The 23,877-nt window shown below is 43.6% G+C and overlaps 1 protein-coding gene and 2 pseudogenes across 2 annotated transcripts; all 3 read left to right on the top strand.

Annotated features, from left to right (window-relative positions):
* The first annotated feature begins 2,952 nt into the window (after positions 1 to 2,952).
* Positions 2,953 to 3,113, top strand: LOC133053294 (U2 spliceosomal RNA; annotated as a pseudogene).
* Positions 3,114 to 11,802: 8,689 nt separating this feature from the next.
* Positions 11,803 to 14,956, top strand: LOC133051708 (uncharacterized). Of its 2 annotated transcripts, none has more exons than XM_061136295.1 (2): positions 11,803 to 14,007; positions 14,251 to 14,956. In XM_061136295.1, exon 1 carries the CDS (start codon positions 12,320 to 12,322, stop codon positions 13,955 to 13,957), a length of 1,638 nt encoding a protein of 545 aa, XP_060992278.1. In that variant the 5' UTR covers positions 11,803 to 12,319; the 3' UTR covers positions 13,958 to 14,007; positions 14,251 to 14,956. The 2 variants fall into 2 exon arrangements, with proteins under 2 accessions (XP_060992278.1, XP_060992277.1); XM_061136294.1 differs by having other exon boundaries at positions 14,239 to 14,956.
* A 3,202-nt stretch (positions 14,957 to 18,158) lies between these two features.
* On the top strand, positions 18,159 to 19,143 carry LOC133051700 (DNA repair protein RAD51 homolog 4-like; annotated as a pseudogene).
* The last annotated feature ends 4,734 nt before the right edge of the window (positions 19,144 to 23,877 follow it).

Genomic DNA, 23,877 nt, shown 5'->3' with positions numbered 1-23,877 from the left:
GATGGCATCACTGACTCAATGGATATGAGTTTGAGCAAACTCTAGGAGATAGTGAAGGATAGGGAAGCCTGGCATGCTGCAGTCTGTGGGGTCGCAAAGAGTCCAACACAACTGAGCAACTGCAGAACAACAGCCGCTGCAGTGTGGCTTCCTGTTACAAGTTGCTGAATCAATGTCCTATCTGTGGCAGGTACCAGTTGTTATTTTTTTTTTTTTGGGGGGGTGGTTGACCACACTGCAGCTCTCATGGGATTTTAATTCCCATACCAGGGATTGAGCCTGGGCCTTCATCAGTGCTCTATGGAGTCCTAACCACTGGATCACCAGGGAATTCCCAGACACCAGTCTAAGAAGAATTCACCAGATGATCTATGACACTGTGCCTATTAAAAAAGAAAAGTTTTATCTCATTTCTTTAAAAAAAAAATGGAGTCATAACATTTACATAAATGCACAAAATCTTAAATGTACCATGGCTTGGTGGAATTTTTCATAAGTATATGCAATTGCCCCATGGTATCCATGAGGGGCTGGTTCCAGGACCCCATGTCAATACAAAAACCTATCGTTGCTCAAGTCCCAGTCCTTTAAATAAAATATTTGCACATAACTTCTGTACAGTCCCATATACTTTAAATCATCTCTAGAATACTTATACGTAATACAATGTAAATGGTTATAAATACAAAGCAAATGTCATGTAAATTGTTGCCATCACTCAGCAAATTCAAGCTTTGCTTTTTGGAACTTTCTGGAATTTTTAAAAAGTATTTTCATTAGGCAATAGATTGGATTCATGGATGTGGACCCTGCAGATAGGAAGGACTGACTGCAGTTATGAAACCATCATGCAGGTCAAGATGTATAGAAGGAGTAGGCAAACTTTAAGCAGACTAAATCCAGCCCACTACTTGTTTATGTAAGTAAAGTTTGATGGAACCTAGACGTGCCGATTTGTTTATGTATTGTCTGTGTCTATGTTATATACAGCTGAGTAGTTGGGAGGAAGACTGCATGCCCACAAAACCTCAAATACTTACTGAAAAAGTTTGTCAACCCCTGTTCCAGAACTTTTGGAACACACCAGAAGACTCCTTCGTGGCCTAAAAATGAATCTTACCCATCAAATCTTGGAATTGGTGAGCAAGAAAATGATGATAGGAAGAGGAATATACGCCCAAAAGGTTGCTCTTGCCACGCAGGCTAGACACTTCTGTTGGTTTTCTCCCCCTCATTGGAACAATCAGTGTCTAACAGTTTTAGCTTGTCAACAAGTAGCCTGCCAGTGCCTTGCAGATCTCCTATTTTAAAAATTATCTCACAAGAGTGACTAAGAATTTTATTGAAATGAACAAGAGCAGGGAGGGAAACAGATTTCCTGGGCAGTTGGACTCCCTCATTTGGTCTGTAGCTCTGCGACTGAATCCGATTGTGGCGTGGTTTGTGCTTTCCTTTGTTGACATATTTGAACTTCCAGGACACTGCAAGTGAGAAGCAGGCTAAGAATTCATGAGTTTACTTTGGCCCCATTTCTTATATAATCGTCCTATTCATTTGACTTTACAGCATCCGTCATGTAATTTGTGTGCTTTTTGTACTTTGTTCACCTTCAGTCTGCCACTTGAAGTTATGTCAGTTCTCTATAGGCTCTGCCCTCTTGGCAACACTAAGAAAGAGCCAAATAAATCAACCCAGCAGTTCAGTCACACCTGTCCTTTTGCCTGCGCAAGAACACACACATCCACAGTACATCACCGCTGCCCAGCAACAGCATGACCCAGATTAATGAGAAGCTTGGCCTTCTGTCCAGAATACGCCAAGAACATTAAGCAGGTTGGGATGACAAGATCACTCCCCTGAATCAGTGACAGGGAACAGGTGTTCTCCTCTGCCAGAAAATCTTGGAACCGATGCTTCAAATTCGAAAGCACCCTATTCTTCACTGTGCCCCATTTATGCAGATACAGACAACCAAAGGGCTACTGTAATAATAAAGAGGACATTCTGGACACACATACCCCAGAGCACAGGCCGAACCAAGGCCACAGCCAGCTCACAAAGAGACTGTGTTCCAAAACATTGTGTTAATATTTTAAGAATTCTAAAAGCACAGTTTCATTGGAATAGTGATTCATGGGTGATAGGCTCTGAGCCTACCTCTCCAGTGTCTAGTCATCCTAGTGCCAAGCTCAGATGCTTAAGCTAAAAGAAAAGAATTCGTTTCTCAGTGTCTAGGAAACTTTAGGAAACAGCTTCTCTTGGCTAGCCTGGGAAGCCCATGACTATGTGCACTGTTGTTTCAACAGAACACCGGAGGGTGGCAAGGTGGGAGCGCAGAACACAGACAGCTCCTACTTCTTCTGGCCACAGCCTTAGGCTTGGGCTGAGAAGGTGGGGGAATGTGCAGGATCCGGTCACAGGGCTGAGGAAAATACAGGAGGTGAAGCATTTATATATATGTCACTTACCACTTGCTTGCTAAGTTGCTCAGTTGTGTCTAGCTCTATGGACTGTAACCCACCAGGCTCCTCTGTCCATTGGATTCTTCAGGCAAGAAGATCGGAGTGGGTTGCCATGCCCTCCTTCAGGGGATCTTCCTGACCCAGGGATTGAACCCACGTCTCTTATGTCTCCTGCATTGGCAGGTGGGTTCTTTACCACTTGCACCACCTGGGAAGCCCAGGAACATCTCAGTACCTAGGAAACAAAGCCTGTGATCACACCACTCCAAACAGCAATGCCATTTATCCTTCATTTTTACCTTTGGCTATACAAAGGCTTGGCTCAGGACTTGAATCACATACTTCTCTTTACCTGGGACTGGAACAAATTCTTAGGCAAGGCTCCCGCCCCCTTCTAGTTTCTGTAAAGCAAAGGAAAAAATATAGAGATTCATTTTTCCCTTTGCCCAGAGCAAAGAGTGAGGAGTAGTTCTTCTAATTATGTTCTTTCATCGCTTCTCGGCCTTTTGGCTAAGATCAAGTGTAGTATCTGTTCTTATCAGTTTAATTGTGTTCTTTCAACACTTGTTAATTGGGCACTCATAATCTGTAGCTGCTGGACACTGAATGAAACCAAAGAAATATAAATCTGATCTTCTCTTTAAACCAATTATAATCAGAAGAAAAAATTGCTGGAGAGAAAGAAGGAGAAAAGGAGTAGTGCCCTATGAGTAACTGGTCCTTGGAGCAAAGTTTAAAATAAGGTTTTAGAAAGAGTTGAAGAAATTTGGGGCATGCCTAGAATTCATCTTAACTGTTGTCTCCAAAAACCACCAAACATGTTACAGGATTTTCCTTTATATGTTGCATCAGTCTGCTTGTACCTTATAAGGTCTATAGTACATACGTGCACCCTCGGTCAATTGTGAGTGGAAGTCGTTCAGTTGTGTCCGACTCTTTGCAACTCCATGGACTATACAGTTCATGGAATTCTCCAGGCCAGGATACTGGAATGGGAAGCCTTTCCCTTCTCCAGGGGATCTTCCCAACCCAGGGATCAAAACCAGGCCTCCCGCATTGCAGGAGGATTCTTTACCAGCTGAGCCACAAGGGAAGCCCAGGTCAACTGTGCTGCCACAATTCCTTCCACTGCCATCAGCATCTGAACAAGTTTAGGGCAAGAGCTTTAAGAAGCCCTAGTGTTTTTAGAAAGGGCTACTAGCGTTTTTAGGAAAACAATTTGTAATAGGAGATCGCATAGATGATGACTCTCAGTTAGGACGTTTCCACTGCCCAGGCACATCATCTTTGGTTAGCAGATGATGTCATGATAAGAGAGTACCAGTCAGTCCAGTGAGAGAGAATGCTGATGGGGGACATTTCTCATGTGTTGTCTCCCCAGATTACAGGAAGCATGCTAAATGAATGGTGGTAAATACACACCCTGCTCTGATTGGCAACTTTCGCCGCTAAACCTGTAAGTTGAAAGACATGTAAGGTAAAATTCACCCTCCTCTCAACTTTGAGGGGATGAGTCACTGAAGCAGTCCTCACATTTCTGCATGCAGAAAGGCAGGAGGCCTTCCAAAAAAGGTTGTGGTTTTGCTGTTTCCCTGGTTCCCTGACACATAGCCCAGCCATGATCACATGCAGTGACAGGCAGGAACCTGTTGCCTTATTTGGGAATCCTATAGTCCTCTTTGTAGGGGGAAGAGGGCAGACTGAGAAGTCCAGATCAAATGACAATAGCACAAAAATAAAAAGAATCCAATAAAGGAAGTGGGCATTTTATCTAGAATAAATATAGAAAACTGCCTGACCCAAGGAACAAATATTTTCCTACCCGTGTCTTTGTCCTGTGAAGGCCTCCTAGGAAAATATGTCAAATCTTCCATTTTCTGTAGTGATTTCTCCCATTTTCCTTCTGGCCATAATGCTCTCTGCATTTCCCAGCTGCTGCAGGGACAGCTTTTCTATTGGGGGAGAGTTTGTGAGTTACATGCACCCACCATTCTCAAGTTGCTTCTTCTCAAGTGTCCCTCATGCTGACCCCAACATGTGCTGTGTGACATTTATTGTGGCATAGAGACAGCAGGAACAGATGGGGAGTGGAGGCTAAGGGCAGGAATGTTCCGGATTTTACAGCTTCCTGTCTGCGTTCCCTTAGGGTGATGGGGGGCACACCCAACACAGATCTCAACCACACAGTTTGGCCTCTGTAGAGAAGTAGGACTTCTCGCTCCTTCTGAGCACAGGAAACTCTACAGAAAACATATCTTCCTCTGTTCAAGGTATTCCTCCAGCAAGGCTGCTGCCAGCCACCATGACTTTCTGCTCTGTGTTTTTCCAAATATGAGATCATCCAGCTGAGAACAAAAGGGGCAGTAGAGAAAGGGAAGGAGCCAACAAAACAGTAATGGGTGTGTTAGCTCAGGCTGGAATGTGTGCCCATTGTCAACCTCAGGAACCGAGAAAAACAAACACAAGTTCACAATTCCTTCTCAGAGGTGGTGAGTGGCATAACATAGGAAAGAGTGCCCTCTGCTGTCACCTGTGATTTTTTTTTTTTCAAGCTCCCTGTGAAACAGATTGAAGAAACAGTCTGCGTATTAAAAAAGGAAGCCATCTTGGGGTTTCAGCTGTTTTAACCAGGCTGTGTCCTGTGTTGGGTGAGACAGATGAGGGATAGCACAGGCAGCCATGAAAATCCCATGTTGCCAGGCACTGAGAGGAGATCATGCCTTGGGAGGAGGCCTGTGGGCTGTGTAGATGAAGGACAGTTTGCTTGGAAATAAAGGTACTTCTTGGAGCAGGGCTCTTCTTGGGTGGCAACACACTGGCCAGCATCTGTATTTTCCCATCCTTTCCCAGTAAACCAATTTCGACTTGTTGTTAGATCCCTCTGTTTGTCTCTCTAGGAAGGGGGAAAAAACACACACACACACAGTTTTCACATAGGGAGATGAAACTCAATAGCTCGAAAAGTTACTCACTTGGTCGTGTCTAACTCTTTTGTGACCCCATGGACTGTGGCCTACCAGACTCTGTCCATGAGATTCTCTAGGCAAGAATACTGGAGTAGGTTGCCATTTCCTTCTCCAGGGGATCTTCCCAACCCAGGGATTTAACCCAGGTCTTCTGTGTCTCCTGCATTGCAGGTGGATTCTTTACCATCTGAGCCAACAGGGAAGCCAATGGCTTGCCTCACAAACATTGTATAAAGACAAGAATTTAAAATACTAAATAAAATCGCCCAACTTAGATGAAAAATTAGTTATATAACTCAATGTATTTCCTACAAATATTAACTGATATATAAAATTATTGACCCAGATATTCACCTTTGAATTAATCTATATGCAGTTTACAAGGGGAGCTTAATCATGGTTACAATGTTTTACAGATGGAAATGTCTGCACATGAATGGCCATAAACAACATTGATGTTAATGCTTCAGTATTTGCTCTCTTCCTAGTTTTTACATTCAAAGTTGTTTTTTTCCTCCTATATTTTAGAAGGCTTTGGGAAATGGAATATTTCCTGCCACATGAATAAACAAAGGATGTCACAGTCCTCAGTGTTTGTAGCCGCCACCTCCCTGGTGAGCTGCGGAGCACTGAGGGAACTCAGGAAGAAAAGAATACCTGCCATCCAGCATCCTTCAGACTGCAGCCACTCCCTATTGTGAGCCCTGAGGGAATGCAGGATATGAAAACACAGGATGCTGGCCCCAGATAGCTGAGATGCATATCAAAGGAAGGATTTCAGTGAGCCCAGACTCCTGCACTTCCTATACACAGACAAGCACTAAATTCCTTGAGCTATCTGGTTTTCTTTAATTAGCAATAACCTCTTAACATTCAGACTATCTGCCCTTTGTGGCAAAATTCCTGTATATCCTGACTCCCTCCTTCATCTCTTTGGAGTAGTTCTCTCAGGGTAACTTGAGATGCTGCCTCCCAAGCTTGAAGTCCTAAAAATTCCCACTGAATAAAATGCAACTCTCCATCTTTAGGTTGTGAATATTTTTTAGTTGACAGCTGCAAGAAACTGTATATCACTATACAAGTTTCTTTTACTTCTTGGAGAAATGCAGTTCCACAAATGGTCTTCTAATGGGAGGGACAAAGGGAGAGAAAAGTGGGGAGTGGGTGGAGATCAGTCTTTCATCACCATCTTCCACAAATGTCACACCTTTCCTTGATAAGTTACCTTACTACTTAGCCTCTTTTTTAGCTGAATTAATCCACCTTTCAAAGTGTCATAGTTGGAGTGTCTACCTTAGATTTTCCTAAATATTTCTGATTGAAACATATGTATCTTTTGAACCTAAGAAATAGAATCCAACTTGGCAAAAGAAGAATTAATTGACTCTTGTTAATTAGTGTTAAGGTCTGAGGCATGGCTAGATCTAAGAAAGGACAGGAACCAAGGATCCAAATTTCATAAAAATTTTCTCCATCTTTTGTTGATGTTGATTTCATTCTCTTTTTTCTTTAGATTGACTTTTTCCATGAGACAGAAGCCATGGTTGCTGGCCAGTCTTGGGTTCACACTTCTGCAGTTCCACCTTCCAAGGGAGAGAGATTGCCTTCTCTTAAGCCCTATTTGGAAAGTCCCAAGGAAATTTTCTAATGGCCCTTTCCTTAGTTGAGGTGAACTGTGAGGCCAGGGTGGATGGGGTATTAAGATTGTTGACTAAAAGTATGTTCACAACATAAAGGTTGACAGTTTATGTTTTATTCAGTGGAAATTTTTAGGACTTTAAGCTCAGGAGGCAGAATCTCATGTAGCCTTGAGAGAACTGCTCCACAAAGGTGGGGGGCAGGGGTGGAGCCAGGATTTATATGAGTTTTGCAATGAATAGCAGATAGTTAGGAACAAAAGATTATTGTTAATAAAGGAAAACTAGATATCTCGTGTTAAGGAATGTAGTCCTTTTCTCTGTATGGGAATATGTAAGAGCCTGGCTTTGCTGAAATCCTCCCTTTGATATGCACCCCACGTATATGGAGCCACCATCCTGTGTTTTCATAGCGTGAGTTCCCTTGGGGCTCACCATGAGGAGTGACTACAATCTAATGGCTGCTAGATAGCAGGTGCTCTTTTCCTTGCTGAGTTCCCTCAGGGCTCGTCAGCTGAGGGTGGCTGGTGGCTGCATTCCCTGATGACTGTGACATCCTTTGTTTACTGATATGGCAGGTAGTATTCCATTTCTGTTCCTCCTCTTGGTCCCAAATTCAACCAATATTTGGGAGACATTTCATGACCAATTTTGGTCTCACAACACTGGGAGGCTCATTCCAAATCAGGTGAAAATTCTTATTGATAGGCCACTCCAGTTGCTAGTTTCTGGATTAGGCCCTGTTGATAATTAAGATTCTCTAGATCCTATGTCTTACTAGTCTATTATGATCCAAGAAATGTTTTCCTTTGTTGCTTCTTCCCATACCTCAAATCATACTACTACAATTATTCTATAAAGGTCATACATGTGATTTATTTCCTCAAGATGTTTCAGTTCAGTTCAGTCACTCAGTCATGTCCGACTTTTTGCAACCCCATGAATCGCAGCACACCAGGCCTCCCTGTCCATCACAAACTCTTAGAGTTTACTCAAACTTATGTCCGTCTAGTCGGTGATGCCATCCAGCCATCTCATCCTCTGTTGTCCCCTTCTCCTCCTGCTATGCTCAGCTTTCTTTATAGTTCAACTCATACGTGACTACTGGAAAAAGCATAGCCTTGACTAGACGGGCCTTTGTTGGCAAAGTAATGTCTCTCCTTTTAATATACTATCTAGGTTGGTCATAACTTTCCTTCCAAGGCATAAGCGTCTTTTAATTTCATGGCTGCAGTCACCATCTGCAGTGATTTTGGAGCCCCAAAAAATAAAGCCTGACACTGTTTCCCCATCTATTTCCCATGAAGTGATGGGACCAGATGCCATGATCTTAGTTTGTTGAATGTTGAGCTTTAGGCCAACTTTGTCACTCTCCTCTTTCACTTTCATCAAGAGGCTTTTTAGTTCCTCTTCATTTTCTGCCATAAGGGTGGTGTCATCTGCATATCTGAGGTTACTGATATTTCTCCTGGCAATCTTGATTCCAGCTTGTGCTTCTTCCAGCCCAGCGTTTCTCATGATGTACTCTGCACATAAGTTAAATAAGCAGGGTGACAATATACAGCCTTGACGTACTCCTTTTCCTATTTGGAACCAGTGTGTTGTTCCATGTCCAGTTCTAACTGTTGCTTCCTGATCTGCATATGGGTGTCTCAAGAGGCAGGTCAGGTGGTCTGGTATTCCCATCTCTTTCAGAATTTTCCACAGTTTATTGTGATCCACACGGTCGAAGGCTTTGGCATAGTCAATAAAGCAGAAATAGATGTTTTTCTGGAACTCTCTTGCTTTTTCGATGATCAAGATGTTTAGTCATCATCAATATTCTTGGAGGCCTGGTTATACACTGGGTACTGTAAGAGACAAATAATCTTATAAAATAATGTAGCTAATAATATTGACAGAGTCATAGTGTAGCAAGCAGATACAAATCAAACAATTTGGAAACAAAGAACAAATTAAAACAATGATTAGTATAACCAGTTATAATAAACCATCAAGTCCACAGGAGACCAACTGGAGAAGCCAAATTCTGGACAGATCAGATTGACAAAAAGATAAATGTTTCATCTTTGTTTACAAAGGTATATTTTATCAACTTGTCATAGGTCATAGTATAAGAGGAAAGTTTTTCTGGAAAACAAAAATTAAAGCTACTATAATTTCCCCAAAAGTCATAACATAAATCATATTCATCAGTTAATTTGGTCTCATGTAATTCCTGTTGATCTGGATTTAAAAACTTATATTTGTTTTTTTTTAAAGCCCATTTTATGAGTCTTCTTGAAAAAACATCAGTGCAAAAAATGGTTATTTTCTATAAAAGACAAAACTTAAAATAGCATGGTTGAAAATCTGAGTACAATGCAATTAGCAAGAAACTTGGGTATTTCTGTAATATAACATTTTAAGATACTAACTAGAATTATAAGTGATAACATTATATCAGGGCATATCAGATTTTAGGAATCCATATAAATTTTGGAATATCTGTATTAATGATATTATCCATACACTATAACCTAAGATTCATCTCCAATCACTTGACAATATTTTTGAAGTAATTTAACATACCATATAAACTTCGTTTAACATTCCTCTCTGAGATGTCTCAGAGATGCTCCTTTGAAGCATCCCAGTCAGCTGGAGGCTAAAAGAGTTTTAGTTAGATTTTAATATTTGGTAAGTTGGTTAAAAATATTAAAAAGGTTTCAAATCACAGCAGGATCATAGGTCACTGTGAAGCAATACATAGTCATTTAACTAAAATCAGAAAAAGATTTTTTTGTAAAAAATACAGTTTACTTAAGGACACAAACACACAATCTGTTATCAAAAAGAAGCATTCTAAGAAACTTCGTTCAGGGACTTTGCCAATGGGCCAGTGGCTAAAAATGTGCCTGCCAATTCAGGGGACACAGGTTGCATTCCTGGTCCCGGGAGATCTCACATGCAGCTGGGCCCGCACGCCACAACTCCTGAACCCATGCATCGCAATTACTGAAGCCCACCTACCCTAGAGCCCGTGCTCTACAACAAGAAAAATCACCTCAATGAGGAGCCCACAAACTACAACTAGAGAGTAGTCCCCACTAACCACAACTAGAGCAAGTCTGCACGCAGCAACAAGGACCCAGCGCAGCCAAAAAGAAATAGATAAATAACTAAATAAAAAGATTAAGTTTCTGATATTCTAAGAAAAAAGAAATTTCGTTCAAATTCCAGTCTTGTACTCACTCACGTAACAATGAATTTACTTAATTAACTTTAAATTTAATAAATAATGACCACGAATACATTTTTTTCTCAGTAAAATGTAATTTCATTCCTCATACCTTCTTTACTGAAAACACACATTCTACTTTCCTACTGTATACTGAGATGTTTCCATTTGCTCCTTTTAGCTTTAATTGCATGTTTAAATTAGAATACTCAGTTCTTAAAAACATTAATTTCTAGTGAAAGCTAAGAAGTAAGCAATTAGGAACTGTCTTTTACATTAGCATTTTGTAGACTGGTGAACATAAACATCAGTGATAATTTCTAAAAACATTTGTTTTCTTATAGAGAACGTCTCAGTGGCACCTCTAGACATATTCATTAATAGTCCTAAATATCTTTCAGTTCAGTTCAGTTCAGTCGCTCAGTCATGTCTGACTCTTTGCGACCCCATGAATCGCAGCACGCCAGGCCTCCCTGTCCATCACAAACTCCCGGAGTTTACTCAAACCCATGCCCATTGAGTCAGTGATGCCATCCAGCCATCGCATCTGCTGTCGTCCCCTTCTCCTCCTGCCCCCAATCCCTCCCAGCATCAGGGTCTTTTCCAATGAGTCAACTCTTTGCATGAGGTAGCCAAAGCACTGGAGTTTCAGCTTTAGCATCACTCCTTCCAATGAACACCCAGGACTTATCTCCTTTAGGATGGACTGGTTGGATCTCCTTGCAGTCCAAGGGATTCTCATGGGTCTTCTCCAACACCACAGTTCAAAGGCATCAATTCTCTGATGCTCAGCTTTCTTCACAGTCCAACTCTCACATCCATACATGACCACTGGAAAAACCATAGCCTTGAGTAGACCGACCTTTGTTGGCAAAGTAAGGTCTCTGCTTTTTAATATGCTGTCTAGGTTGGTCATAAATCTCCTTCCAAGCGTCTTTTGATTTCATGGCTACAATCACCATCTGCAGTGATTTTGGAGCCCAGAAAAATAAAGTCTGACACTGTTTCCACTCTTTCCCCATCCATTTCCCATGAAGTGATGGGACCAGATGCCATGATCTTAGTTTGTTGAATGTTGAGCTTTAAGCCACATTTTTCTCTCTCCGCTTTCACTTTCATCAAGAGGCTTTTTAGTTCCTCTTCACTTTCTGCCATAAGGGTGGTGTCATCTGCATATCTGAGGTTATTGATATTTCTCCCAGCAATCTTGATTCCAGCCTGTGCTTCTTCCAGCCCAATTAAATTACCTTTAGTTTCTGTTTATTAATTTCTATCTCAGTATTGAAAGGTCGGAGCATGCCCCAGGAAAGTGCTGCAAGGCAAATTCCGGAGGCTGGCTAAACTTCCAGGGGCTGGCCCCCTGCAGCCTGGCCCAATCAGGTACCAACATAAAGCCCTCGGACACTGACCACCGCTGTAGCCCGCGCTTTCTTCCTTATATGAAAAGACCTGGCCTGGATGCCTGCCCAGACTATAAAACCCCTCCCCACCCCTCATACCTTGCAGACTCCCTTTGTCTCCTCACTCACCAGCCCCCGGGAGTTCTGCCCGAGAGCGACGCTTAATAAAAGGCCTTTACCACCGGTCCTTAGAGGCGGCTTTTTTCCTCCCGCGGCGTTTTTCCTAACATCTGGCACCCCAACGTGAGGCCCGAGGTGAGGGCCCCCGGCACTCGCCGTTGAGGCCCCCTCGAGCTCCACCGCCGCGGAAGCCTTGGACCCAGGCGGCTGACCAACCCCCCGGACGGCAGGATACGGAGTAAGTCCCTTCGGCTTTGGGGCCTGCCCTCCCTGGCGATCACCTCCTAGGGCTCCGTAACCAGTGCGCACTTACTGGGCCCTCCCGGTCACCAGCTGGTGGGGAGACGTCCCCAGCGGCTGAGTAGACCTCCGGCTTCGGCCTCCGGCTTCAGCCTTTCCGGGTCCCTGCGGTCGTGAGGAAGACGTTCCCCGCGACTACACGGACCTCCGGCTCCCCTTGACTCATCCGAAGACGTTCGGACAGCGGGGGTTGCCTCCACACCCCGTGGTCGCCATGGGATTGACAGCCTCCAAACCCGATCCCCAATACTCCACCCCCTTAGAGTGCCTGCTGGCTAACCTGCAGACTCTAGGGCTAAAGAGAGATATCCGCCCCCAGCAGCTCACTTTTCTGTGCTCACAGGCCTGGCCTCAGTATTCCCTAGATAATGGGTCACAATGGCCAGCCACAGGGACACTAGACTTTGACGTCCTCCGTGATTTGGATAATTACTGCCGGAGAACGGGAAAATGGTCTGAGGTCCCCTATGTTCAGGCCTTTTGGGCGTTGCGCTCTCGCCCCTCCCCCTCCTCTCCGGCCCCTCCTAACCTCTCCCCCTCTAACCCTACTCCGGCCTCTTTTGCTCCTGTTCCCGCCCCTGAGGCTTCACCGCCGGCCCCAGATCCTTCGGCCATTAACCCTATCTTGTATCCTCCCCTTCCCCCCGTCACTCCCTTCTCCTCTCCGGTTAGCTCCCACACTCGCTCCCATAGCAACCCTCCAGGGGCCTCCCCTCCCCCTCCCCCAGCCCCGCTACTCCCTCTGCAACAAGTAGCCGGAGCTGAGGGTCTAGCCCAGGTTGCCTCCCCTCCCCCTCCTCCGGCCCCGCTACTTCCCCTGCGACAAGTAGCCGGAGCCGAGGGTCTAGCCCAGGTCCACGTCCCCTTCTCTCTCCAGGACTTAGCACAGATCGAGGCCAAGCTGGGATCCTTTTCCTCCAACCCCACTCAGTACATTAAGCAGTTTACTGGTCTGACCCGCACCTATGCCTTAACATGGCAGGACATATATGTCATCCTGGGGTCTACCACCACCCCCGAAGAGAGGCAGGCCATTTGGACGGCAGCCAGGGCTCAGGCCGACCAGCGGCACTGTGCCAACCCCTCCCCCGAGCACCCCCCGGGAGCTCAGGCAGTTCCTGACACCGACCCTGATTGGAACTACCAGGAAGGGGGTGGCGGCCAGCTGCGGGTACGCTATATGATAGAGTGTCTCCTCAATGGGATGGAAACGTCCTCTCATAAGGTTGTAAACCTCCTCAAACTAGATGAGGTGACTCAGGGGCCCGATGAAAACCCAGCCATGTTTCTTAATCGGCTGACTGAGGCCCTTGTTCAATACACCAGACTGTCCCCTGAGTCCCCCACTGGGGCAGCTACCTTGGCCAATCATTTTATCTCCCAATCCGCACCTGACATCCGAAAAAAGCTGGCCAAGGCCGAAGATGGCCCTCAGACCCCTATTCGAGACCTGGTAAAAATGGCCTTTAAAGTTTATAACGCCCGTGAAGAAACTGCTGAGGCCAGCCAAAAGGCAAGGCTCAAGCAAGAGGCCGAATTTCAGGCAAGCCTCCTAAACCAACAAACCCAGGCCTTAATAGCGGCCCTGCGGCTGGCGGCAGGCTCGGGGTCCCAAAACCCCCCTCCGGGGGCCTGCTCCAAGTGCGGCCAAGAAGGACACTGGGCCAAGATGTGCCCCAATCCGCGGCCTCCTTCCAAACCGTGCCAGTTGTGCAAACAGCGAGGACACTGGGCTAGTGACTGTCCCCAGGCCTCTCGGGCCCCGACCTCTAGGGGCCGGGGACCAGAGCACCCCAGGGAGACCTCCTGCCCTCCTCCGGCCTTCGAGCTGCTGAGCTTCGACGATGGCTGACATCGCCCAGACTCGGGAACCCCGATAACCCAAGCCAAGCCCAGATCCAGGTAACGGGTAAAGTCTGGTTAATGTGGGGGCTACCTATTCGGTCCTTCCCTCTTTCAGGGACACTTTACGTCCTTCCCAGGTTTCGGTTATGGGCATTGACGGCCAACCCTCATGTCCACTCCAAACCCAATCACCACCCTGTCAATTAGATTCCTGCCTATTTGCCCACTCCTTTCTGGTCATCCCCTCCTGCCCTACTCCTCTCTTAAAAAAAAAATATACTCTCACAGATCTCCCAGCAGGTGGCTACGGCCCTGGACATCGACTGGCATCTCCACATCCCCTATCGGCCCCAACCGCCAGGCCTGGAACAAAGGCGCAGACAGCTCCAAGAAAGCCCCCTCCGGACCGGACTCAATGGTTTACTCCCATACCTCTTGCCCTTTCTAGGCCCTATACTCCTGCTGGTTCTGGGCCTCACCACAGGCCCCTGCCTCGTCCAACTTATTCTTCGCTGGGTCCAAAAAAATCGCGCAGGCTGCGACCGGACGGGCCATGCTCCTAACAGCTTACACTCGACTCAATCAAAAAGACATAGACCCACTTCACAATCCTGCATAAGCTGACCTTTCGTCCCAGCTGGCCCCTACCCCTCGTCGCCCCCGTTCAGCAGGAAATAGCCAGAGAGAACCGGCGCCCCTTGTCCTATAACAAAAAGGCCGGGATGAAAGGTCGGAGCATGCCCCGGGAAAGTGCTGCAAGGCAAATTCCGGAGGCTGGCTAAACTTCCAGGGGCTGGCCCCCTGCAGCCTGGCCCAATCAGGTACCAACATAAAGCCCTCGGACACTGACCACCACTGTAGCCCGCGCTTTCTTCCTTATGTGAAAAGACCTGGCCTGGATGCCTGCCCGGACTATAAAACCCCTCCCCACCCCTCATACCTTGCAGACTCCCTTTGTCTCCTCACTCACCAGCCCCCGGGAGTTCTGCCCGAGAGCGACGCTTAATAAAAGGCCTTTACCACCGGTCCTTAGAAGCGGCTTTTTTCCTCCCGCGGCGTTTTTCCTAACAAGTATCTTTTTTTTTTTTAATGATCTAGATATTCAGCAAATTTCCATAACTTAAAGTAGTACAACTCTAGAAGTCTGAGTTACTGAATTACCTAGAGAGATCATTTTGGGTAGACATTTCTAAAACATAGTTAATTTTAAAGAGTTTACACAAAAGCTCTTTTTTTTTTCCTTTGGTTTTGGACAATTTTTTTAAAGTCTTCATTGCATTTGTTACATATTTCTACTGTCTTATGTTTTGATTTTTTTTGACCAAAGGCATGGGGGATCTTAGCTTACTGACCAGGAATTGAACCTGTACCCCCTGCATTAGAAGGCCAAGTATCAACTGCTGGACCACCAGGAAAGTCCCAACCCAAAAAGCACTTATCTTATTTCCATTTACTTTAAAGTTTCATCATATCAAATGTTTTTCCTTGCAACAGATACAATAAGGCCTTATTTGACTTTTATTAGATCTAAGTACAGTAAAGTATTAAGCTTAATGTTGATGACTAAACATATGTCTAATTAGTTAGATCAACAAACTTTAATACTAGATAACAACTTAATATTAAATATTTCCTACTTCATGTGAACCTGAAAGTCATTTTGGTCAGTTTTTTTTAATTTTTAATTTGTAAGCCCTTGCTTTTAAATTGCACTCTTTATAGATTCAATTTTGATAATACTTTTAAGAGGTATCATGTATACACAGGTACACATCACATCACAGGTATAATGTGTACACAGACATATTCATTCAGCTTCCTCTTTGTGGGTCATTGGTTGGGGTTCTCCCCTTTTGGACTGATGGGGCATTGGTTGGGAATCTTCCTTTTTGAGATTAGGGAACTGTGACCCTGAGAGACTGATTTGAATTGTTTACTTGATATTTGATAACACCAGCCATGAATAATTAAGTATGGATGATCAGAGCTCTGTTCCATCTTATAGTCCCTTGAGGTATTTTGGCAAAACTAAGAGATGCTCTCATTAATGAAAGAAAATGCCTCAGGATTCCCTAAGATCTTAAGAGCTCATGGCTCAGCTATTATAGTGAAAGTGAAAGTTGCTCAGTCTTGTCTGACTCTTTGAGACCCCATGGACTCTACAGTTTGTGGAATTCTCCAGGCCAAAATACTGGAGTGGGTAGCCTTTCCCTTCTCCAGGGGATCTTCCCAAGCCAGGGATTGAACTCAGGTCTCATGCATTGCAGGCAGATTCTTTACCAGCTGAGCCACAAGGAAAGCCCAAGAATATTGGAGTGGGTAGCCTATCTTCTCCAGTGGATCTTCCTGAACCAGGAATCAAACCAGGGTCTGCTGCATTGCAGGCGAATTCTTTACCAACTGAGCTATCAGAGAAGCCCATATTATAGGACCTTTTGCAATTACTTTTATCTTAGGGGAGTGTCTATGTACATGAATGAGTATCTCATACTTGAGTCCAAATCCCTTTCTCTCTTCCTGGTTTTGATGAAAGTGGGACATGCAAATGTGAGCAGATGATTACTGCTATTTGTTTGTTTAAACAGAAGCGGATATTTGGTAACTGGAAAAAAAGTTCCCTGAAAATAGCCCAAGATGGCTGGGTTTTGTATAAGCAGTTAGAGGATGAATTTGCATTTCTCCTCTTGTGCCTTTGAGATGCAAATGATCTACCTGGGCTCTCTGGAGCTTATCTAATTAGTTTTATCTAATCAGTGTTACCTGGAACTAAAGGGGGAAAAAAGGATGCAGGAATAACATTTAAAACAACAACAAAAACCTCATAACTACTGGGAATGCTCCCTCTGCCAAACTTTAATTCATAAGCTTCCTAAGGGTTCATCAAGAATAAATAATAAACCTTAGTCATCTGAGCAAGCAACTTTAATGAATTCCTACTGTTCTTTGTAAGCTAGTAAGTTTATATTGGTGGGGCGTCCACCTGCCAATGCAGGAGAACTAAGAGACCTTGGTTAAATCCCTGAGTTGGTAAAATCCCCTGGAGGAGGAAATGGCAACCCATTCCAGTATTCTTACCTGGAAAATCCCATGGACAGAGGAGCCTGGCGGGCCACAGTCCATAGGGTCACAAGGAGTCAGACACGACTACAGTGACTTAACACAGCACAAGTTTATACTGTAATACCCAATTCATAACTGAGTTTTTTAAAGAGAAGCTATGAGAGCTCTATTATTGCTTGTTTACATGCTTGCATATGTATATACATATGAGATAGCTCTACCTCTGGAAAGTATTGTCAAAATTAAATTTATAAAGAGCTCTATTTAATTGACTTAATAGTAGGTGCTTACAAATTAAATATAAAAGAAGCCAGACAAAATGAATTTCAAGTTCCCATGAACAGGGAAATATTATATTAATACCTGACATTAAGGTTAGTTTGTTTGTTGATCTAATTAATAACGGCATGTCTTTAGAATCATCAAGATAAGTATAATACTTTTACTACACCTAGGTTTAATAGAATTTATATAAAGTCTTATTATATCTGCTGCGAATATCTGTCAGCAAGAAAAATAACTTGGTATGATGAAATTTTTGAGTGAATTAAATGCAATTGAGATAAGAGCTTTTAGGTAAACTCTATAGGAATACTTATGCTCTGAAAATTATCTAAAATAGTTGCTCCAGATTTTGGTAACAATTACTTGTCTCCTGATTTTCACTAGAAATTAAGATTTTTAAGATTTGTGGATTCAAATTTAAATATGTAATTAAAACTACTAAAAATAATAAAGGAAACATTTTACTACAGTGGGAAAGTGGGATAAATGTTTTGAGTTAAAGAAAAGGAGTTTTATGCATGGTTGGGCTGAGATTAGATTAAACTTAATCAAGCTAATGGATTTTCTTATTAAAAGTTTGGAATTCCCTGGCAGTTGAGTGTTAGGCACCTTCACTGCCAGGGCCCAGCTTCCATCCCTGGTCCGGGAACTAAAATCCCACAAGGAACATGGTGCAACAACAACAACAAAAAGAAGTTGACTAAGGAGCCGCCATGGGGTCCACACCAGGCATGCCACCACTGCCTCCTGCCTCCCACACCAGGTCCAGAAAGGGACCAAGGGGTGGGGGTGTGAGTGGGGAAGTATCTAGAGAGGGCCTGGCAGATGTGCCTTAGTGGAGTAGCCCTGGACCCCCAGGGAACATGGGTATGCTCCAGGCCAGACTGTGCCTGGGCCTCATCCAGGACATGGTCCAGCTCCTGCAGAGTGGTGGGATCAAGACAGTGGTCAACGTGGTTTCTGCAGACCTGGAGGAGGTAGCCCAGAAATGTGGCTTGTCTTACAGGTCTCCGTCACCCTGAGGTGGGTGCTGCCGGCTCAGTTCTCCGCTTTCCCCTTCAACAGTGCTGATCTGTACAAGGAACTGAAGGCCTCCACTGCCATCCTGTCCATTGGCATTGGAAGCCTGGACAAACTGCTTGATGCTTATCTCCATGATGGAGAAGTGACTGGAGTCACAGGAGGCCTGGCTAGCAGTAAAACCCAGGTATGTCTTTGGGTGGCTGCAAACGTGGCCCACGGCCTGCAACAGAATATCCTATACATCGATTCCAATGGCAGCCCCACAGCCTCCCGCCTCCTCTAGCTACTTCCGGCCAGAACCCCGATCAGGAAGAGCAGGCAGGAGCTCTCTGGAGGATCCAGGTGGTGCCTGCATTTGATAGCTTCCAAATGCCAAAGGTGCTGTAGGACCTTCCAGGTGCTGTGATTCAGCAGGCGAGCATTTCTTCAGGGACTCTGAAGGTGGTGGTTGTGGACTGTGTCCCTGTGGTGCTCATCCCACTTCTGGAAGGTTCACAGAGGGAATGCTTGGCCTTGATGCTGCAGCTGGCCCAAGAGCCAAAGACTGTGGCCCAGGACCTCAGCATGGCAGTGGCGGTGACCAGCCACCTGGCCTCAGACAGGGCCAGCAGGCAGCTCAAACCTGCCCTCAAATGCTCCTGGAGCTTCGTGCCCAGCGCCTGGCTTCTCCTAGACATTGGCCAAGGCACAGGAGCCTCAGGTTGCCGGCGCCTGGCGTGTCTGACCACATCTCCTCGCCTGCCAACAGGTTTCCAAGAAACAGTGAACACTGGGGCCTGCGGGGCGCCAGAGCAGAGCCCAGCATTACAGGGAGATCACACATGACTGAGATGCTGATTGGAAAAGAGCGAGGTATCAAGGCCCTCACATCCCCTGGGCAGTCCTGTTCATTGCCAGCAGCCCATGGGGCTGCAGAGAAGCTCTCAGGCTGGGCAGCCATCTCAGTCCTTAGCTCCTCTCTCCAGAAACAGTGTAACTGGCAAGAGAGGATGCTACATATCTATACATCTATATCTATAGGTAAAACTAGGATTGGCTGGTATGTTAAACTACATGGAAAGCATTGTCAAATGAGTGATAAGCCTCTTCAGATTATACATCATGCATAAATGATATTAATATAGGCATTCTAGAAATTATGTGAAGTTTCTGAAATTTGGATATGTCCTACTATAATGTTATAATCTTTGTTGTTATCTTAAAATGTCTAATATCACAACAGCGGGGATAAGCTTCTTTGTCAGGAAGCATTGTGATCAGATTTTTAACTTTGCCTTTCTAAGAACTTTATCATTCATAGACAGTTAAGCTGAGGCTTTGCAGAAATGCCACATCTTCAAGAAGAGTCATAGAAAGGACATTTTGAGAACAAGTGTCTGATGACTTTTAAATCATACTGCTAAACTAAGTAAGATATTTTAGAAGTCTAATGGAAACTCAGATTTCATAAAACTGTTAGTAAAAAGGATTAATGGATAGGACTGAGTAAAAATTTTTTGGTTTTGCCTGAAATATCACTAGCTTTTAATCCGTGTTTTCACAGATGTAAGGAAACCTTTCCCCTTAAATATAGTTATGACACAGTCAGAAAGTTGAAATTAATAGATACGTATAGGAACTGGTTGCAAAGAATCAGACACGACTAAGCAACTGAGCACAACACAGTAGCATGGAAACTGGAGCCAAAAGCCTCAGTCCAGTTACAAATGACATAACACCAGAGCTAAGGGGTTCATCAGGTTAAAATAACTGTAGATAAAGAAGGAAGGAGAATTGTGCTATTTACAAAAGATTCTAAGGAATATTCCCTGCCCACAACTAATCAATTCCTTTCCACAGTCACCCCTCACCACCTCTGTTCAGTAAAACTGTCGTCACCCCTTTCCCACAAGACTGGATGGACATTGACAGTGGGGTATTGTAATAGGGAATAACAAATCTGATTCCATATTAGATCTGTTTCTTTTACTTTAACCTTTGTATTCTGTTGCATTTGCTACAAATTGATCACTAAAGGGATGTTGCCTATAGCTTAAAGTATACATAATGGCCCATCTCAGGGAATCTTGCCCCCATTCTTGAATGTTAAATTAAAATACCTTTGTTCAGCTCACAGGGAAGATCCTGACCCAGCCCACCCATGAATGGCTGCAGGAAAGGAGAAATTAAAATTTCCCCTCCTGAGTCTGGTTGAAACTAGGAGATATTTGCAACAACTAATGACCTGTTTTACAAAATTGCTGTTTCTTGCATTAACAAACATGTAACTGAGCCTCTGATAAAGTGGTGATATGCAGTTCCATTTGAGATCAATGATTTTAAGAGTGTAATTCTAGATATGGGAAGAAGCAACAGAGGGAATATTTTCCTGGACCAAAGGAAACTAGCAAGATAGGTGGTCCAGAGACTTTTGACTAATGTTAATAAGGACTTGTCCAGTAATAGCACATTGAGTGGGCTTTAAAGTGCAATCTTTGCCAACCTGGGAATGAGCATTCCTAGCATTATGGTATGAAATGGTCATGAAATACCCCCAAAGCCATGGTCAAATTTATGACCATAAAGAGGCCCTGCCAACTAAAAATCGGCACTTGCTATCTACCTCTGTGAGGATTAAATCTTGAGCCACTGGTGCTGCTAAGCTTCAGTGCCCACTGAAAGGAGTTCAGAGTGGAGATTAGGAATGAGGCATCTGTGCTCTGGGAAAAAACAGGCAGAACAGGCCTTCAGATGGATACTTTTAGATTTTATGAGCCCAAATCCTTACATTTTCTCCTATCTAGATAAGCACTAAAATCATTCGTTGCAACATCTGTTTTGGCCATTGAGGAGAGAAATGCATTTTGAAGTACAAATGGAGTGGCTGTTGTCTGCTGGTAAAAGCGAACAGGACCCTGTAGGGACCTCTGCCAGGTTTATGATTAACCTCCTTCTCTGAACCTTTACTCCTTTTCTTGTTCAAACCTTGTTCTCCTCAAGATTGAGGAATAGCAAAGAAAGGGGGACAAGATGTACAGTAGGAAGGAAGTGAAGCTGAGTAGACAAAATAATAGATTTCCACTGTAGCATTCTATTAATATTCCATTGTTGGATCACTGAAGGGGAATGGAGCTTTCTTTAATTGGGCTTTTCTTATGTATCAGGCACAGTGCTAAGCATTTTTCATTTTTCATACATAATTTCCTTTAATTTCCACAATAACTCTATGAGGCAGGTGTTAATTTTAGATTCTGGAGTTGAGATTCAGAGAGGTTTAGTGATTTGTCCACATTTGCACAGCTAGTAAGCTGAAGAATGAAACCAAGAGCATTTTAATTCCGGAGCCCATCATAGTGACTACCATCCTATATTTCCTCCCATTCAGCCGACAAGATGTGTTGGCTTATGCTTCAGAAAAAAATAATCTCTGGAGTTTTGGTCAAGAATACATGCAATCTATTAATATTCATATTATGAATATAAAAATTCTCTTTGAATCAAGGACAAAAAAGCTGATATATTCTTCAGTATAAGGACTGGATTTTGTTCAGTTTTATTTTCTTGTTAACCTCTCATCTACTGCCTCGGACATAGGGTATAGTGTATAGGACATAGGGTATAGCTTTCTAACTACACCTCAAAATGCTGATGCAATAAAAGATGGATAAATTTGACAGTTTTTGCACAGCAGAAAACAATGTAGGTAAAGTCAAAGGACAAATGGCAAGCTGAGAAAAAGTATTTGTACCATATTTCAGATAAGGAGCTAAAATGTATAATATGCAAAGAACTTTTATAATTGAGCTTAGAAAGACCAATAATCCTATGGGGGGGAGGGAAATGTGCAGAAGACATGGACAGCCAACTCACAGAAAGAGATGTAAAAATGACTCTTAAAACTTAGGACAAGATGCTCAGCTTCACTCATAATAAAAGAAATACAATGAAAACTCCCTGAAACACCACTCTTACCCATCAGAGTGGCAACAATTCAAAACGCTGACACCACAATCTGTTACTCACTTGTGGGCGCTCCGATTGCTGGAGGGAATGCAAAATTGTTTGGTCTCTATGGAGGGGGATTTGGCAACATCTAACAAAACTGCATACGTGCTTACCCTTTCATGCACCAATGCCACTTATCAGAATTTACCCTGAAATACACTTCTAACAATATGAAAATACATGTGCACAAGGTTATTCAGCATTTGTCCAAGAATAGGAGACATGTCAAATAAACTATGGGCATCCATACAAAGGAATGCTATGCAGATAAACTTACATCACCAGTAAAGGACAGATGTACATTGTCTGCCTCCAGATGGGTTACCCTAAGAAGAACACAGTATCACCTATTTAATATTCTGACCTAAAAATGCTTTAACATTTTCAGATTTGCATACAAATGAGTATGAGACCCTCCCTTCCCTGTGGATCCAAAAGCAGTTCCTGGAGGGCTTAGAGAGGGGCGTCTTATTTGTATTCATATGTGAAACAGAACTTACTTCTTCTGCAGTCTTCCCCCCATCTCAAGAAAAGGCAATTCCAAGCTTCCAGTTGTTCAGATCCAAAGATTTTATGCCTCAAGTTTCAATACCCACTTCTTGATAAACCATAAGGAAAACCTGAAATTGGAGTTAATCTTTTTGCATCAACATTTGACTTGGAGACCCTCTGCTCAGACCTCAGGTTTGGGGGAAAGAGGACAAAGATCTGACGATAGGCAGATAACACCTACTTCAAACCAAATATTGGCACTTTCAGTACAGTATAGCTGATACCCCTTAAAAAGATCATGATATCATAATAAATTGAGTATTAGTTTAAGGAAATCCCTCATTTATTTCTCAGTGATATCTATAGCGCCAGAAGCTCATTGGGTGAGGCAGAGAACTTCAAAGAGCAGGTAGCACAGTGATAGAGTCCACACTTCCCCTCACTTTCCATTGGCAGCAATCAGTTACATGGCCCCACCCAACTGCAAGGGAGGCTGGGAAATGTAGTCTAGTTGTGTGCCCAGGAGGAGAGGGGAAGTGGTTTGGTGAACAACTAGCCAGTCTCTGCCTCCTTGGTGATATTAGATTGCAGATAATGTCTGTATATATGTCTATATAATATGATAATAGATTACAGATAATGTCTTCCCTCCATATACTGATTCACTAATATGAATCTACAATTATCAAATATTATGTATACTTTGCAAATTACAATGAGTTGGTTTATTTTTAATTTATTAAATGGATGACCTACATGAAACTCCTGACAGTGTAGAAAACCCATTAAGGACACTAAGGAAGCCAAATCTTAAGTAACATTGCACTCAAGCCATATCAAGCCGTTTCTCAGAAGTTTTGCCTGGTGATGGCAATGGAGAGACTCCAAAAAGAAAGCTGGTGCCTATAGTGAGGAATAAAATTAAGTGTTGCTGAAGTGTTTCTCAAGTGGTAGCTGATAACAACTGCACACCAGCTGTTCCCATTACAACACTTTTCCATAAAGACCCAGATTTCAGCTTTTGTCATTTTTTTTTACCCTTTTCTCTCTATAATGGAATTTGTATATTTAACTTATACGGAG

This window comes from Dama dama, chromosome X (assembly GCF_033118175.1).
Source record: "Dama dama isolate Ldn47 chromosome X, ASM3311817v1, whole genome shotgun sequence".
Lineage (NCBI taxonomy): Eukaryota > Metazoa > Chordata > Mammalia > Artiodactyla > Cervidae > Dama > Dama dama.
The sequence above is the reverse complement of the archived record's forward strand: the minus strand, read 5'-3'. Positions and strand labels throughout refer to the sequence as shown.